Source organism: Pomacea canaliculata, linkage group LG1 (assembly GCF_003073045.1).
Source record: "Pomacea canaliculata isolate SZHN2017 linkage group LG1, ASM307304v1, whole genome shotgun sequence".
Taxonomy (NCBI): Eukaryota; Metazoa; Mollusca; class Gastropoda; order Architaenioglossa; family Ampullariidae; genus Pomacea; species Pomacea canaliculata.
The window spans coordinates 2,965,973-2,983,857 of record NC_037590.1 but is presented as its reverse complement, the minus strand read 5'-3'; the positions used below and the strand labels follow the sequence as shown (position 1 = coordinate 2,983,857).

The 17,885-nt window shown below is 40.4% G+C and overlaps 2 protein-coding genes across 2 annotated transcripts; both read right to left on the bottom strand.

The window, feature by feature from the left end:
• Nucleotides 1-3,030: 3,030 nt before the first annotated feature.
• Nucleotides 3,031-6,366, bottom strand: LOC112568649. Its single transcript, XM_025246059.1, has 4 exons — nucleotides 5,868-6,366; nucleotides 5,126-5,171; nucleotides 4,152-4,389; nucleotides 3,031-3,329 (listed from the first exon to the last, which is right to left on the bottom strand). Exons 1-4 carry the CDS (start codon nucleotides 5,901-5,903, stop codon nucleotides 3,239-3,241), a joined length of 411 nt encoding a protein of 136 aa, XP_025101844.1. The 5' UTR covers nucleotides 5,904-6,366; the 3' UTR covers nucleotides 3,031-3,238.
• A 1,050-nt stretch (nucleotides 6,367-7,416) lies between these two features.
• On the bottom strand, nucleotides 7,417-15,880 carry LOC112568626 (proprotein convertase subtilisin/kexin type 5-like). The gene is made up of 11 exons (XM_025246024.1): nucleotides 15,366-15,880; nucleotides 15,048-15,096; nucleotides 14,395-14,555; nucleotides 13,790-13,952; nucleotides 10,989-12,479; nucleotides 10,547-10,778; nucleotides 10,123-10,219; nucleotides 9,504-9,594; nucleotides 9,010-9,115; nucleotides 8,758-8,862; nucleotides 7,417-8,292 (listed from the first exon to the last, which is right to left on the bottom strand). Exons 1-11 carry the CDS (start codon nucleotides 15,396-15,398, stop codon nucleotides 8,268-8,270), a joined length of 2,553 nt encoding a protein of 850 aa, XP_025101809.1. The 5' UTR covers nucleotides 15,399-15,880; the 3' UTR covers nucleotides 7,417-8,267.
• Between the last annotated feature and the right edge of the window lie 2,005 nt (nucleotides 15,881-17,885).

Sequence of the window (17,885 nt, the reverse complement as noted above, 5' to 3'; positions counted from 1 at the left end):
GTCAACCAAAGGTGGACTCATTGTGCTGAACAAGATCACAAAATAATAACCAAGATGTAGAAGGACAATACGAGGACTCGCTGCGTGCCGCCAGCAAAGGGAGATCACTGTAGAGTGTAGATGTAACGGTAACGACTCCAGACAATAAGCTCAGTGACATCAGGAGAATACTGGGACGATATTGAGTGATCTTGAGAATATGAAGAAATCTTATCATATGAAAATACAAGAGGGTGATCATCACTTCAGTTTACTCCATGTAGCTCCAGGTCGCCTCCACAGAGAGTGAAGCAGACGGAGCGGACTCCAGCCAATAGATCCAATCAGTTCGCAAGTCAAAATAACATTATAAACATTATATACAGACCTGCTGCGAACCAGAAGAGGACCAAAACTCAGCAGAAGCGTATATAAATATGAAGGTCTAACATTTTTAACCAAACTGAAGCACGACCACAAAACATTAACAAAATCAAGGAGAGCCGATCGCCTCGCCGTTAGGCCAAGGGACACAACTCTCATGTAGTCCAATGCAGTGTTACTTTTAATTACTGGACAGCACTTCATTTACCTCTTTATTTCTTTAAACAAATGAGTACATCGGGATTACATCAAAAATAAAAAGGAAAATATTCATAAATATTTTACAAATTGGAAGCAATTAAATTTTACAGCAAATTATGCAGGTATGATGCAGCAAAGAATAAAAATGAAAATCTCACAATGTGTCCTATTCTCTCAGCAGAAATTGTTTCAAACATAATTTTTGTATTTATCTTGAATATGTACATTTTTTCGATGAGAGAACAAAATGCCGAAAATGTTAAAAGCTTTAATTCTACAAACTTTACATAATCACGAATTAAAAGTTTAAGAGAAAATATACGAATTATACGATTAACAATTGAGCTTCACTTAAAATTAAAAAGTCTTACATATGAATCATTTTTATTTGTTGCTTTCAATAACAATTATAAACCAAAATAATACATAACAAGTAAAACTATTTCCCTCAAGTTACACTACAGAGTAACACTAATCTTACCAGTCTCCCAGCGATAGTGTTTAATATTAAAACTAATCCTATCAAGATGAACTGCACAGAACAATTACTGATATGATGAACTTGAAAACAAAGTCTAACAGTCGTTAACGGGTTTAATTAATGCTTCATTGTATTCACTAGTTTTATTTGACAACATCATGTGTATATTATTATTTCTTGAAGAAAGCTGCCGATAAATCTTACCCAATGGATTCATAAGTTTCATCTTCGTGAGAAGGTTCCGCACAAGAGTTTGAAGAAGCTTCCACGTTGATGGCAGAAATGGTCTTCCTGTGTTTTCACAGTAAACATCAGCGAATGTTATCAACAAAACTCGGACAATGCTCGTTTATACATCAAATCATTATGTAGAAAAGCGATGAAGGCCTTAGAAAATGTATGCATGGGAATGATTATGAAGAATGTATGCGTTAGAATGACCCAAAGCTTACAGAAAGTGGATTTCTAAATTAAGGAGACAATGTAGAGATGTCAGGACACTACTACCTTTTCTTCAGCTTGACGAGGATGACGATGAGCAATATGACAGCAACAAGAGCTACACAGCAGCCCACAGCTGTGCCAATCATTTGAAACAATTTATCTTCCATGTAAACTGGAAGGTAGACAAAACAGTTGTTATTACAGTGACCAACCGTTGTAACTTTCTGTTATTTTGGTGATGCACAATTTTTAGGTTAAACCGGTATTATTTTATTTGTTCAGACGAATGTATTTTTGTGCGTGCGCTAGCGTACGAGAGAGAACGTGTGGTAGAGGGTAGCAAAACAATTAGGGAAATAAGAATAGAAGGAAAGAAATAAAGAACAAAGGAAGGAGTGTGTGTGTGTATATATATATTACAAAATGTATGTGTTTCTGTGTGTAAGTATGTAACACAAAATAATAATATTTATTCAGTTTATGGGAGGCCATCTAGCCATATCAACGTCACTGTTGGTTACATACATGTCAACAGCGGGTGGGTGTACGATCAACATTTCAGTGATGTTTCAGTTTCAACCTAATAATAACAATATAATGAACTTCAATACTGAGCGTTTATATGCACTGTCATGCGTGCGTGCGTGCGTGTGCATATATGAGTGCATGGGAGAGAAAAAGAGAGGGAGAAACTTGCAGGATGCACAAAGAAAGAGGATGTAACGTGAAGTAATAGTGTTGTCAAGCAAGATTATACAATTTGAGCTAAGTCTAGGTAAGGCAACTGTCTGCCGTAACAAGACCTCAACCTCACCACAAGTAGTTCCTGAAATCCGGAATTCTGGGGGACAGGAGTGTGTTATGGCGGCTTGAACACTGTCTCTCTGTAAAGTGGCGCCGTCTGTCTGCCCACACAAAACATCGAATGACGAGTATAAATCTGTACATGCGTGCCCGATTTTCATACTAGGATAATATACATGTGTGTGTGTTTGTTTTTAATGCAGGAAGCAAGCGCACAAGTACGAGCGTCTAAAATGCAGAAACCAACATACTTGCAAGAGAGAGATATGTACGTATTACAGAAATAAAGACTAAAGTATCTATCAGTGTCAGACACAAATACTAAACTAAATGCGTGTTTGACAAGTACATAGCAGAGTGTAGTTACTTCTTTAGTTTCAGGAAAAACAAGTCTAAGACACTGAGACACTGAGACACTGAGGTATTGCAACACTTGGCTCCCACCGACGACGACCAGCAGAAGTTGAGGACTGTCAGGTGAGAATAGCCGTAAGTCAGCGTGTGTGTGTGCGTGTGCGTGCGTGTATGGGTGTGTGTTCATGTGTGTGTGTGTGTGTGCGTGCGTGTGTGTGTCTGCGTGTGCCTGTGCGTGTGCGTGAGTGTGCGTGTGAAAACTAACCAGATTCTGAAAGATGCCGGTCTCTTTCACTATGTGCACCATCAGCTCCTGCTTTGTACTGTTTGTTCCATTGGAAACTGACGTCACCTGTCTGTTAGTAAACTAGTAACCGTACACATGTATGCACATACAAGCATATTACACATAGTAACATAGTACACTGTTAGCGTGACGTAGTACACTGTTAGCGTGACGTAGTACACTGGTCGTGTGACAAGGTATAAAAGTCGTTAACTTTATTAATTAGCATTTCATTTTATTCGCTAGTTTCTTTGACGACATCATATGTATATTTTTTTCTTCTTGAAGAAATCAGCAGAGAAATCTTACCCAACGCATGTATTACTTCTATTCCCGTGAGAAGGTTCCGCACAAGAGTTTGAAGAAGCCTCCCCGTTGATAGCAGAAATGGTCTTCCTGTGTTTTCACAGTAAACATCAGCGAATGTTTTCAACAAAACTCGAACAATGCTCGTTTATACATCAAATTATAATGTAGAAAAGCGATGAAGGCCTTCGAAAATGCATGCATGGGAATGATTATGAAGAATGTATGCATTAGAACAGGGGTGTCAAACACCCGGCCCGCGGGCCACATCCGGCCCGCCATGAAATTTTTACCTGGCCCGCGAAAGAATTTTAATAAATCATTGTTAATGGCCCGGCGACAAGTAGAAGGCAAACAACAGAAAAGTTCCTGTCTAGGACAGCAAGAGATGGGATGAGTTTAGTTTTCTACTGTTCAATAACAAGTTATCGGACTTAAGTAATAACCTTCGGCCCGCCACCTTGTGTACGATGTGAGATTTGGCCCCCTGGGTAATTGAGTTTGACACCCCTGCATTAGAATGACCCAAAGATTACAGAAAGTGGATTTCTGAATTAATGAGACAAGGAACAGGTGTGTGGACACTACTACCTTTTGTTCAGCTTGACCAGGATGATGATGAGAAATATGACAGCAACGAGAGCTACACAGCAGCCGACAGCTATGGCGACATTGCATGTGAAACCTTTTTTTTTTTTTTTTTTTTTGGCAGTAAAAAAAATTTAAAGATTTTTCAGTACAGTAACAAACTATTGTTATTTCTTAGATGTTTTTTCTTAGAATAACAACCTGTTCTTAAAAAGGAAATTCTACTATTGCTTCAAACCTGGTGGAGATTGTTCCTTCAGCTTCGTTTGTGATGCCTATTTATTTTGCTATTCCTTCTCTCAAAAGATTATTTCTTCTACTCACGCCATGTTCTCGAAGTGGATCTCGGTGTGGACGATGAAGGGGGTGGAGCTCTGGCACCAGGCCTTCACCACAGCGTTGGAACAAGTAAGGTCCGCACACACTCCGGTAGTATAATTCTCCATCTGATGTACTTGAGCAGACATGGCTTCTTCCACTGCCAGAGCAATTTCTTCGGTGCAAAATTCCGTTAGTCTGAAGGACATGGTCATTGTCAGCGTAGAGACGAATGCTGGCGACTCTGTTTAACAAAACATCAAGTTTAATATTTTGTCTTCTGTGCATGACTGCTACCTCGCTTTAAAACTATATATTTTTACTTAACTGGCGGTGATTGATGGACGAGTAGTGTTGAAGAAAAAGTCCTTCACCAATTTTGTGTAATGAGGTGTGAGTGGTGAAATATGTCAAACGTCCCATGCCCTAATGGCCATAAGGAATAATAGTTCAAGGTTTGCTGTGTCTAGGAATGTCTTGCTTATAGAATGTCTTAACCTAACAGTCTAACCGTCTCTTTTACCTAGATAATAAATCAAGGGCATATTCCTATTGAGTAGAAAAGAGTTTTCATATGCAAAATTTTCCCGAGTTACCACTACAGGTTTCGATATTACTAGTTTTTAAAAATATTTTTTTCGTCTCTTTCGACACAAAAACTCTACGAGAACAAAAGCGGGACCAGGCATGATACCTGAAGTTTCTCAACCATGCTGAAACCATGAAGATTTCTCAAATACTTTAACACGAGTTTATACAGAAATAATTAACAACTCTATCGTACACCAATAATACACCCTTTATATAATAATACACCAATAATACACCCTTTATAAATATCATCCAGTGTGATAAAAATCAAATATTTCTATAAACGTATTTTGATAAAGATGCATAAATGCCACATTAACCACAAGAAAGTTTGTTTTTATTCTATACACTGTTGGACGAAAATCAACAAAGGGAAAATTCCAGATTACCTGTGTTGTCCTCCGTAAGATGAACATTGGCGGTACATCCCTGAAACTAAATATTTACATATTACTGGTCAAGAATCTGGTGTATTCGCATATAACAAAGAAACGTACACGACAAATGTCTTGTGGACACGTGGCTTTAGGGGCCGTGAATGTCAGTGTTTCTTCTTCTGGATCATCGCCTTCTTCACTTCATCTGAAGGAAGGGGAAGGAACCCGAGGGAGTGTTCAGTCAGAACTCGAGGTTATCAAGCAAGAATATTTAAAGATCACTAGTACGGAAGGTAGACACCTTAGAATAAAAAAAACCCGGTATTTTCATATATTGAAGGGCTCACCGGAGTACTAAACCGATTTCTACAATAAATTATATTTCAATTATTGGGAGAGTATTCTTAATGCGCGAAAAAAGCTTTCTGTAAATGTAACCATTGGTTTCCATATAAACGATCCAATTTGTATCATCAACAGTAAACTTCAATATTGACATCAAGACCATGTTATACAGTAAATATCTGATTGTTGTTGCTTGCTGAATAAAGTCAAATTGTGATATAACATTTGTCTAATAACGTTCTTCGCTTTTAACATGACAAAATTATCAAAATCATACAAACTCCCATGTATTTTAATACACACATCATGATACACACATAGATATGTCTATGTTTCTGTGTGTTATTAAAGCCAGCTGTATATAACAAATAGACTACAGCATATAACCAATGTTATTCATGAGACTCACCCACAGGACGAGGAGAAAGGCAACTGTAGAGACCATTGCCTGGCACTAGACGTCTGTCATGTCAAATGTAAGTCACTAATGGATTGCACAAGGACTGGAAGTCAGTCTGTATCTTTATCAATGTTCTTGTATCATTAGAATTTTCTTCCGTATCTCTTTAAGGTCGTGATAAATCGGTCATTTGGAGCTTTGGGTTGAGGGGCAAATTTAAAGTGGGTGAGATGGAAGGGTGATAGAAGTCGTATAGACGATGCACTGTAATTGTAGTTCCATGAACTCCGAGTTTGTGGCTGGTGCTACATTGTCCATCACCTTACAAGTCCGGTCTACCTTGGAGTTGACGATGAATGGTACAGTACCATGGGGACTACAATTCCTTTCTTGTGGGATTACATAGATGTTTGCTAGTCAAATGTCAAACAGTTCAAAACTGTTCACTTATTCTTCCTTCATGCAGAGCTGATCAACACTGCCTCTTGTCTCTGTGAACAACATTGGATACCAGTTCAGCCTCTCTGTGACATGTTGCACTCGTTGTCTTGCCCAGGATGTTTGTCTGAGACACTCACCAGTCCTTTCCTATCTAAGTGTGTCATCAAGCGAAGCGAATCCGAGAAAGGCGCCGCAAGAATCCCAAAACATTTTACAATTTAATTTCTGACATGAAAGAACCGTCCAGTTTAAACTTTGAAATGTCAAAATAAATAGAGGCAGAAGAAAATAAAGAAGAATAAACCACTATTCTCTCATTTTATGCGTGTATTTATTGTTTGTCTGTCTATTCCTATTTCACATAATATTTGAAGGAAGTAAAATCAACAGAGAAGAAGGAAAACATGCAAACAACCATACAGACAAGGAATTATGGCCTATGTTTAAAATATATTCATGTTGCTTTTGTCTTCTACATATTGTTTTGTCAATCACTGCTCATCGACACATTAGTGCCTTTCCGGAATCCATTGAAAGAAGAAACCATGAAAAGTATCCGTGCTTATAATCTCTCTGGTGTCTAAAGAAACTTTGGGCCAAGTTCTCAAACTAGAAGTTTGTTTGTGGGTAGGTAGGTGGGTGGGAGAGAGATTGATTTGTTCACTAACTTGCCACAACATCACCAAAAGAAGAGAAAATGATGATGAGGCAAGCGACAACCGGAACTGACAGTCAGGATAAGACGAGTATCATCAGTTCTGTCAACTGTAGAACTGCGGCCGATTCTAAATTGTGTATCGCCATGCCAGGATATATAGGATGCCAGCACTGTCCAAAAGCCATTGTAATGGCCACAGTTTTAGGTCCGTAGAATGTAACTTCCTCGCCTTCGTTGAAAATAAATATTATGACATATACAAATTGAAAAAATCATCAATCATCAATCAATCATTCGTCATCAACAATCATCATCATCAATCATCATCAATCAATCATCATCAATCATCATCATCAATCAATCATCAATCATCATCATCATCAATCAATCAATCATCCATCCATGTAACTTGGTGAAGCTGGTTTTAGATACAGAGAATACTTACACAGAACACACAGCTTTGGCATAACAGAAAAATATATTTTTCATACGAAGTAATAAATCCACAAAATACAAATTTTATATAAATACCGAGACATTCTTTCGCAAACAAATATTCTTGCATCATGGACATGGACATATTGCATACTATCCAGGAATCACTGTATATAGACTGGTACATAAGTAACCATGGGAATAGCAACCGTTTGCTGAGTTCATGTTTTGATGATGACGATGACGATGACGATGGCGACGATGATGAAAGATTTGTATAGCACATATTATCAGTCGTAAGGAGCATTGTTTTATCTTAAAAGAAAAATGAGACATGGACAACATGGAGAGCATACAGGGATGGAAGAATTAACAACAGTATTAACGACCAATCGAAATATTTAGCCAAACTTTTTATTTACAATCATGTCCTTTGAACTGGATTTTTCATATTTGAGTAAAGAAAAGTACTGTTCTATGACAAGAAGAAAGTAAATGTTTACACAGATAGACACTGATTATCTCTGTATACAAGACTTTAAAGAACTACACGTCCCAGCAAGTTTCTGTATAAGACTGGTTACAAAATTATTTACAGTCTATTTACTGGACAACAAGTACACTTGCCTAGAATCCCAAAATGAGATGTCTTCTGCAGTAAATGAAAACATTCTTCGTTCCCTCGTAATCTTTAATTAGTCAGCTGCTAATATTTTTAAAGAATTTTAGCTGATGGTGTAGCTCTATACCCGGTGCCCAAGCACTCGATGGTCTTAAGAAAAATCGTAACCATCGGAGTCTTGATCCTCGTTACGGACTTCTTCACAACTGTGGCCCTGTTCCTAGGTCACGTGATTCTTGCAGAGACTCTCACATTATTGTGTGTGTCCATCTAAATCCCTATGGAAACGGAAAAGCAGCCATTATCACAACGAAATTAATCAGGGGAGGTACTCTAAACAAGAAAATAGTTGTCATGGGTCGGGATATTCTGCTAACCAATAGACTGAATGAAAATAGTCACACACTGCCAGTCCTCACTATGGCCGACAGGATGACAGTCAAATCAGAGATGTTGTTGTAAGGAAGCTACTTGTAAATAAGTCTTTTTTAAATAAAAATAGTTGTATAGCGTTTGGTGGGAACGAAGCTAGTTTGCTGCATTTTTCCTTTTTATCAGCTGGTGACTAGTTAGAGTGTTTCATGGCTTTCTTATACACATCCTGATGAGTTCTTGTTTGGAAAGTCATCATCATCATCAATCATCCATTATCATCCATTATCATCAATCATCATCATCATCATCATCATCATCATCATCATCATCATCATCATCAGTTCAATATAAGTAACACGCGTGCTTACTTTACGTCTATAGCATTGAAGTCTTTCAGCTCCGCCACAATCGCTTTCGCCTGCGCCTGTTGTTCTTTTGTTAAGGCAGGTTGCAGATGTGCAGGTACTCGTCTCCTGGACAGGAATTTTTGTTTTTTACCGATTTGCTTCTTTGTTCTAAACAAATTACTCTCTATGTGCTGTCTCGCCATGAACAGGTTAGAAAAGTTAAAACTCGCTGTGGCTTTAAATCAAAGACTCGGTATTGGCACTAAATGTTACCTGGACAGCTTGAAGACAACGACGGAGAGGATGGCGACTCCAACACCCCCAATCACGCACCCGGCAATTGTACCAATCAGCCGCAAGAGTCTCTCTTGCTCAGTGACTGTAGGACAAGATGAACAATGAATGAACGAACAAACGATTGAGTGCATGTTAGCTAGCGATCAGCATGTTTACACAAGAACAACAGCCCAACAGGATGTAAACAAAATAAATAACAAAAACAAAATATAATAATGTAGAAATTCCTAATATAATAATATGAAAATGTAAGTATGGGTTGGTTTCTTTTTGGGTACTGTACCATAATAAGTTAAATATAAACATATGGACCATATTTCAAATGTTGCGTTTTTAACCATTTTTTTCCTTTTATTTATGAATTATGTGATTTTAACAAAGATTTGTGTCTTTGCAGCAGATGTTGAACACATTAGACACGGAGGTGTGTGCAGGTTACACGCGAAGTGTTTAGAAAGCGAATAACTTACTGCATTGGCCGTCAGACAACACAAAACCCGGAGGACATTTCTCCCCTTTAGTCACTGCCACGGCCTCCTTCCTAAACCTGCTACCAGGCAACTGTATAAACAAAGTACCAGACAATTGTATAAACAAAGTACCAGGCAACTGTATAAACAAAGTACCAGGCAACTGTATAAACAAAGTACCAGGCAACTGTATAAAAAAGTACCAGACAACTGTATAAACAAAGTACCAGACAACTGTATAAACAAAGTACCAGGCAACTGTATAAACAAAGTACCAGGCAACTGTATAAACAAAGTACCAGGCAACTGTATAAAAAAGTACCAGACAACTGTATAAACAAAGTACCAGACAACTGTATAAACAAAGTACCAGGCAACTGTATAAACAAAGTACCAGGCAACTGTATAAACAAAGCCGTCATTACCAGTACATCTCTATCCCCTCATCTGTCTCTCTCTATGATTTGCCTTCGTGTACGTACGTTTGACCGTCCGATTGTTTCATCCTGTATGTCTGTTTGATTGTCTATCCTTCTCCTGTATCTATGCCATGCGTTTTCCTATTTTAATGCCTGTCAGTCTGTCAGTTTGTTCGTACGCCCGTCCTTGCTTCACTTACTTGCAATGACAAGTCAAAGATCTCTGTTTTCTGGGCCTTGTCAATCAGAAAATGTTCAGGTGTTGATTCTGAGCCGTTGTCCGTGGTCACCACATTCCTGTACATTCACAGTTGACACAAACACGCGCATGAAGTAGTCATGACAGAATGAACTCAATACAGAGAATCGACAGACTAGTGCAAATAGGAATCCTCAGACCGTAATTATTTATTATTTCTTTTTAAAACGTTGACACTAACAACTTACAGATAATGAAAAAAACCCAAAGTTGTATTTAACTTCACCAAAAACTCTAATTCGATATAATAAAATATATATATATATATTCGAAGTTAAATGCTTGTATTACAGATTTTCCACTAATTTTTTAGTCAAAAGACTTGTGGGGCAACAAAACCATGATGAACAGCCACACCCTCTTACTCCAAGTTGTAGAAGTCAAGTCTGCTCTCGATGATGACTGCGGTGTACGACTGGCACCAAGCTTCGGTGAGGAGGTTGGAGCACGAAGGGTCCACACAAACAGAAGACGAATCCAAGCTGACCACCCGGGTGTAGAGTGAACGGCGAACTTGATCGGCTTTGTCGTCTGTACACAACACATCCACCGTGTACGACAACACCATCGTCACTACTGTCGCTGGTGCAGGCTTTGCTGTAGACGGGAAACCACTCACACCCTTTGACTACACATCTTTAAAAGCAGCTTTTGGTGTGGGAGGAGAGCCTTATTGTCAAAATCATGCTTATCTATGATGATGATGATGATGATGATGATGATGATGATGATGATGATGAGGAGGAGGAGGAGGAGGAGGAGGAGGAGGAGGAGGAGGACAGGGTTCCATGAAGATGTTATGCTTACCTGTGCAATTGTCCAGGTGATAGGAGCCTATAAACGACGTAGTTGCTCCGTTCGGACACTTGGAGCAGTTGGTTTTGCCGGTAAGATTTTGATAATGCCCATGCCGGCAGGTGTCGCACATGGACTTTCCAGCTAAGTTCTGGAACATGCCAAGTGGGCAGGGGTGGCAGCTCAGCTGGCCACTGACATTCTGGTAGTAGCCTGGCTCACAAGCGGGGCACTCCACCTGCTCACTCACATTCTGATAGTGACCAGGCTCGCAAGACAGGCAGCTGGAAGCACCTGTGGCATTCTGGTACTGCCCAGGTAAGCACGGCATGCACGAGCTTTGCGCGGACTCGTTCTGGTACTGTCCGGCTGCACACTCGATGCACCTCGTCTGCGCGGATTCGTTCTGGTATTGTCCAGGTCGGCATTCAGTGCAGTTGTTCTTTCCCTTTGTGTTTTGATAGAATCCCGACTGACACGGGTGACATGAATTCTTGCCTTCGGAGCTCTGGTAATGACCTTCTTGACAAGACTCACACGTGACCTGCCCGGTGAGAGTTTGAAAGAAGCCTGTCTCACATGCTATGCACGATGTTTGGCCAACGTCCGGCTGAATGTGTCCTTGTGGACAAGGAGAGCAAAAGCCCTTGCCAGTCTCGTTTTGAAATGTTCCATTGGAACAAATCTTACACGAAGTCTCTCCTTCTCTGTCTTGATAGTAACCGGGTAGACATTCGTCACAGTCAGGTTGTCCGGTGTTGTTCTGATATTTACCGGGTGGACATAGCTTACAACTGTCCCGTCCATCATCGTTCTGAAACTGGCCTCTGGGGCAGGAAACGCAAAAAGTCATCTTTGTCAGATTTTGATACTGACCAGCCGGACATTTTTCACACAAAGCTTGCCCAGAGCTGTTTTGATAATGACCAGAAGGACAAGCAGAACAGTTCGTCTTTCCAGCTTGATCTTGAAAATGGCCGACAGGACAGTCTTCGCAATCATCATGTCTGTCATCGCGCTGAATCTTTCCCGCGGGACAAGCTGTACAGCTGCTTTGTCCAGTCTGGTTGTTGAAATGACCAGCAGTACACCTTGGACAAAATGCTTGACCGATATCCTTCTGATAATGTTCAGCAGGACATGGATAGCAGGATGTCATGCCAGTCTCCTTTGAGTAACTTCCTGCTGCACATTTCAAACACTTGTCCTGCCCAGTTTTAGGCTGGTAGTGCCCCTCCAGACATGGTGGACAAAATTTCATCCCACGATTTTTCTGAAAGTGTCCTGCATCGCAGACTTTACAGGCAGTCATCCCCACCGAGGGTTGATAGTGGCCAACAGCACACTGGACACAGGAATCTTGGCCAGCCAAGCTCTGGTAACTGCCAGCAGCACAGTCAATGCAAAGAGCACTGGTTGAGTCCTTTCTGTGCTTACCAGCTGGACACTTTGTGCAGTTCTCGAAGCTTGTTAAGTCTATTTCTGTGCCTGGAGCACATTTAACTGCCAAACAAACCAACAGTAATATCAGTCTTACTGCATTTGGACCTTTATCAATAGTTTTAGTGATGTTTGTATCAAATACCTATCTCCATCTAATAACTACTGAAGAACAGTTATAGTTTATAATAAATTCTTATTTGTTTTATGAGTATATTCAATCATACATACATGTGAACCTAAATATATCTAACCCTGTGCGCCAAAATGTCTCCCATTTAGATACTATTACAAATGAGTTTTAGGCAACAGGCTCATGTGCTTCTTCTTACTAAACTATTAGCTTATGACTTACTTCAATACTACCGAGTAACTTACTAAAAATGTATTGAATGTTCCTAATCACTCACTCAAACACTACCTAATCCCCTACTCTACTATGCCCAATGACTTCCTCCAGTACTGACTAATCACTTAATCTTGAACTGTCTAATCGTCTAATCTACTACTATATAATAACTTGCTTACCTACTTCCCTATCCCTTACTCCAGTACTGCCTAATCACTTACTGCACTACTTTCTAAGGACCTAATATACTGCTGGCTTATCACCTACTCTATTTCTGCCTAAGGACATAATCTACTATTGCCCAGTCACTTGTTTAAGTAATTACTCATCACTTGCCCCAATACTGCATAATCACTTACTTTAAGTCCCTAAACACCATTCAGATACTCAAATACTGACCAAATAATTACACATGTACAATAGTACTTAGTCACTAGTACTGTCACAAGTACTGTTCCCATTCACTTACTGCAGTTCTGCCTAATCACTTACTCTAGTTTTTCTGATCAATTACTCTAGTAGTCATAACCAATTACTCTAGTGGTCCTAATCACTTACTCTAGTATTGCCTAATGACCTAATCTACTACTGCCTACTACACTTGTTTGAGTACTTCCTTGTCACTTACCCCAGTACTGCCTAATGACTTACTCTAGTACTTGATAATGACCTAAACTACTACTACCTTTTCATTTTCTAAACTACCTACTAATAATTTTATTAATTAGTTCAAAATAACTCTCTCCAGCACTACATAATCCTTTAATCTACTGTGCCTAATAACTTACTGCAGTACTGCCTAATCACCTACTCTACTACTGCTTAATCACTCCCTCTAGCAGTACTTAACAGCCCACGTGTCTCAGTAGATTATGGTCAACAAAACATTTAAAGTCAGTAAACATCGACTGAAACCATAGTGACAATCAAAAGAGTCAACGAGACTCACAAAGTTTAAGCAACAGTAACTCTGTCATCACCAAGAACGACTAATCCCAATGTAAGGGAGGTAAGCAGCACTCACTTATGCGGCACTGCACGCCGGCATCTTCACTGTGGCCGCAGTGAGCTAGCTTCCACGGATCCAGGCTCCAGCATGTACTCAAGCTATTTGCCGACCCGGAGCATTGGATGTTAGCCAGGAATATTGTGCCAGTCCCAGGACCGTAGTAGGCCTTCTTCTTAGCCTGAGACACACATGTATGCAATAAAGTTTGTGTGATGGCGGGTAGATACACAAATAGAAAGTATAAGACCTCGAAACTTAGGAACATAGATGTAGTAACTCTTTCTATCTACCCCTACATGTAAAGTTATCTCATTAAAAATCGAATAATCATTTTTTTTCCACAACATAGTTCTGCAGATTCTCACACATAGAACTGTAAATACTTTATTCACAAAGAGTGATACAAATATAATTAAATACACAGAAATGAAATATCCACTTCCCCCAGTTTTTCCTGATACCTGTTTTCCTCAGCGTGCGGGCAAACTCACATACAATCTTATCGCACACACACACACTTATACAAACAAAAAGAAAGAAATGAAGGGCAGACCGTACACAGAATGACACACAGAATAAAGAAGGAGAACTAGATCAAGCCGAATAGCAGTGTGTCTCACCAATCCACGTTTTGAAAAAGAAAGATGGCGGCAGACGACGCCGGCGTCCTCGTCGTCCCACCCGTCGTCACACACGGTGCCCCAGTCTGTAGACCCGGGTCTCCGCACTTCCACACGTCCTTCCCATTGCACCTTTCCACCAGCCAGCCGGACGTCAACAGCTTTAAACCACAGCATTCAACCTCATCAGCAACTTGTAAACGATGATAACACCGAGTAATATTTCTTTTAAAACCCTAGTAGAATGCAAAGCGTTCTTCAAATGATTGAGTTTAGTCCCACATACTCTTCCCCTCAAGGTTCTGGAGGTGCAGAACTACAGACACCAAGCACAGAAAGAGGTCTGACTAAGCGGATGCTTTCTGGCCTCAGTCCTTCCATTGGCTGTAGTAAGCAAACCGTGGTTTCTTGTCAGCTGCTTATCTCACAACGGCACTAATGTGCTAAAAGTCGAATTTCTCACTAAAAATACATTACACCTTTAACTGTTATGGTTATTGGAGAAAAGAGTTAGTCACATATATTGCAAAAGATAGCTTTTTAATTCCTTGGCAGAACAGTATGTATTAGGACACACAACATATAGCTGATATGACCGGGACAATGAAAAGAGAGGTTCAGAGCGAGGGCGACGACGAGTCAACACTACTCACGACCAATGACAGTGAAGTTTGCGGCATCCACGGAACAGAAGCACACATTCTGAAAATACCATAATGACAATCTTAAAGAAACACTAGAAGAGGCAGTACATTTTATTAGTGTTCAGTGCAATATTCTCAACAGGATACATTAACCAAGCATTTGTTGGATTACCAGAGAGTTCAAACCTCGGTGGCATGAAGACGCTCTTATTTACAAGGTACAGTCTGCGTGTTGCAGCTGTCTTTTGTACATCTGTATTTCCTACTATCCTCCCAAACTGAGCCAGCATCCGCACACGCACGTTCACTGTATTAATTAATTCTCACCTGCAAAGTTAGAAGAATGATTATGAATATCATCCTGAATTCTGAGTCTCATCAAATTGCGAAGACAGCTACCATCTGGTGAGATTGATGAACTGCGAGCGCAGCTTCCAGTCCCGTGAGGTGTTTGTTGTCGTCCTTGTTTTGAACCAAAGTTTCCACTTCCTGTTCAATGTTTATACAAATGTTTACATCAATAAAAGAGATTCGTTAGCCAGACAAAAAGCTGTAAGACTCACTGTGTAAGTCATGCAGGGGGCGTGTCATGAATTCCGTGTGTGTACAGCTGTGGACACAAGGCTGACGTCAGCACAACAAGGAAGTGTGCCTTCGTCAACACAAGTGTTTTCAAGGAAAATTCCTGAAAGGAAGATGCTTTGCCGATAAAAAAAGATAGAAATGACAAAAAATGTCTTGTGTCTGCTCCAACGGAAGTCACGCCCAGCGACGTTCGACTGAAGTACAACCACCATATCACATCCTGCCATCAAAAGCTTATTTCCGAATTCAACTGATGCCATGAAGACTGCAGTCAACACCCACCTACTGAGGACAAAGCATTAAACTTGTACAAAATGAAACCAGTCTAGAAATACTCACTTGTAAAACACACAAGCACGTACACAGACACATTTATTGCTCTTCCTTGACTTTTAATATTCTCAGTCCTCATTATTCCAGTTAGTATACCCGACTTTATTCGGCCCTATGCTCCACTGGGAGTGATTAGAACAAGAAGAAGGAGACCCGACTTTATTGGCCTCATCTTATGACAGGTGTTTGTGTGTGAAGGAGCTCTAGGTACATTTGAGCATGATCTCCGTGTGTGTGTGAATACAGACTGGCTGCCACCGACTCGATACAAGACACAGCTGTGTGTACTAACGACAGAGTGTCTCAACATGTCCCCCTCTTACCCTAGAAATATTTCTACTGAAGGCAGGCAACAGCCCTCCCCCTCTCAAGAAAGTTTCGTTGGGGGGAGAGGGAAGGAGAGGCATGGATGCAAGGTTGAATTGATGTACTCAGTACGACAGTAGGTTGTCATCTCTCTCTCTGTCTCTTCTCCCTTTCTTCTCTCTCTCAGCTGTGAACACGTACTCACAACGGCTGAACATATATTTTGTGTTTTTGGGTGTGGAGAAATAATTTTGCGTTGATGGCTTCTATTTCTTCAAAGACAATTCACATCTGCTAGTGTAGTGTTTTTCAAACATCAAACGGGGACACCTGAAATATCGTCTTTACCGCTCACTAACCTACCACAGATGGTCACTGTGTAATCTAATAGCAGAGGCAGAACCTGGCGATGATAGGTGTTTTCTTCTTGGAATGCCTTGACACATTTATTCTGCACATGTTTCTGTCTCCTGCGTGTTGTGAGAAAATCACTAAACTCCAACTCGCTCAACACCTTACTTGTAAACACTTTCAGAAAGATCACAAACATGTGGTGGTGCACCAGTCGCACTTCCAGGTATCCACGGGGATGGACGTCTGCGTGTCCCTACAACTGTCTAACCTTGTCAGGTCAGCATAAGCCATTCGTTTACTAATCAGACTAGTCAATCTTTCCGGCGGTTCGTGTTTCAGTGAGACTGAGATCTGTGATACATAATAAATGGTACGACCCTCAGCTTGGTACACCTACCCCGCCTGATGAATAGTTCAGCCATAGATATTTCTTTCAGTATGTTTCGTTGTTATTATTCTGTACAAAAAAAATCCAAGCGCAATATTGTTTTATCACTGATTTGGTGTTTATTACAAGACCCTTTCTAAAAATACAAGAACATGTTCTTGTGGTGTGGAAGCAGAGAGCAGCTACAATGTCGGTGTCTGCGACTAGCAAAGTCCTGCACTCGGCTCGGCATCCTGCGGGACACGTTCCCGCACCAACGGCCTCAGGAAGTCTTTAAAGTAGGTGTGGCTGTAAAATGCCTGATAATGTGATAACGATGAGGATGTGACAGTGTGCGTGTGTGTACACAGCAGGCGCGAGGAAATCACGTGACTGACGTAAACACAGCGGAAGGCGTTACTAGTGAGAGGCGCATGCGCAGATCAGATGAGCTCTACCGACACTGCGCGCTGCTCACTCACAGGAAGCAAGTAACTCCATACAAGACCTTACACCCATTTATCAGCAAGTTGTATTCAAGTCACCATGATTTTTCAGAGTAAAGTGCATCGGGTGGAGGAGGGATTCCAATTGAAGTTTCTTTTTAAGACCTCCTAGCCCTACCGTAATATTTACATATTAACATTTTCTTTTATTTGTCATCAACATTTTCATGTTGTTCAGTTACTTCTTTTAAAATGTTGTTCCTTTGCCGATGACATTCTCCTCTCGTCCCCCACACCATTTTGATCGGTGACATGCCACATGGCATACACTGACATGGCATCACACACTGTCAGCGACAAATTAAAGACAATACTTTTTTACGCTTTATTCAGCAAAACCTCATTTCTACTACCTTGTCACTGGCTACACCCGTTTTACTTGTCAGAATATTTCAA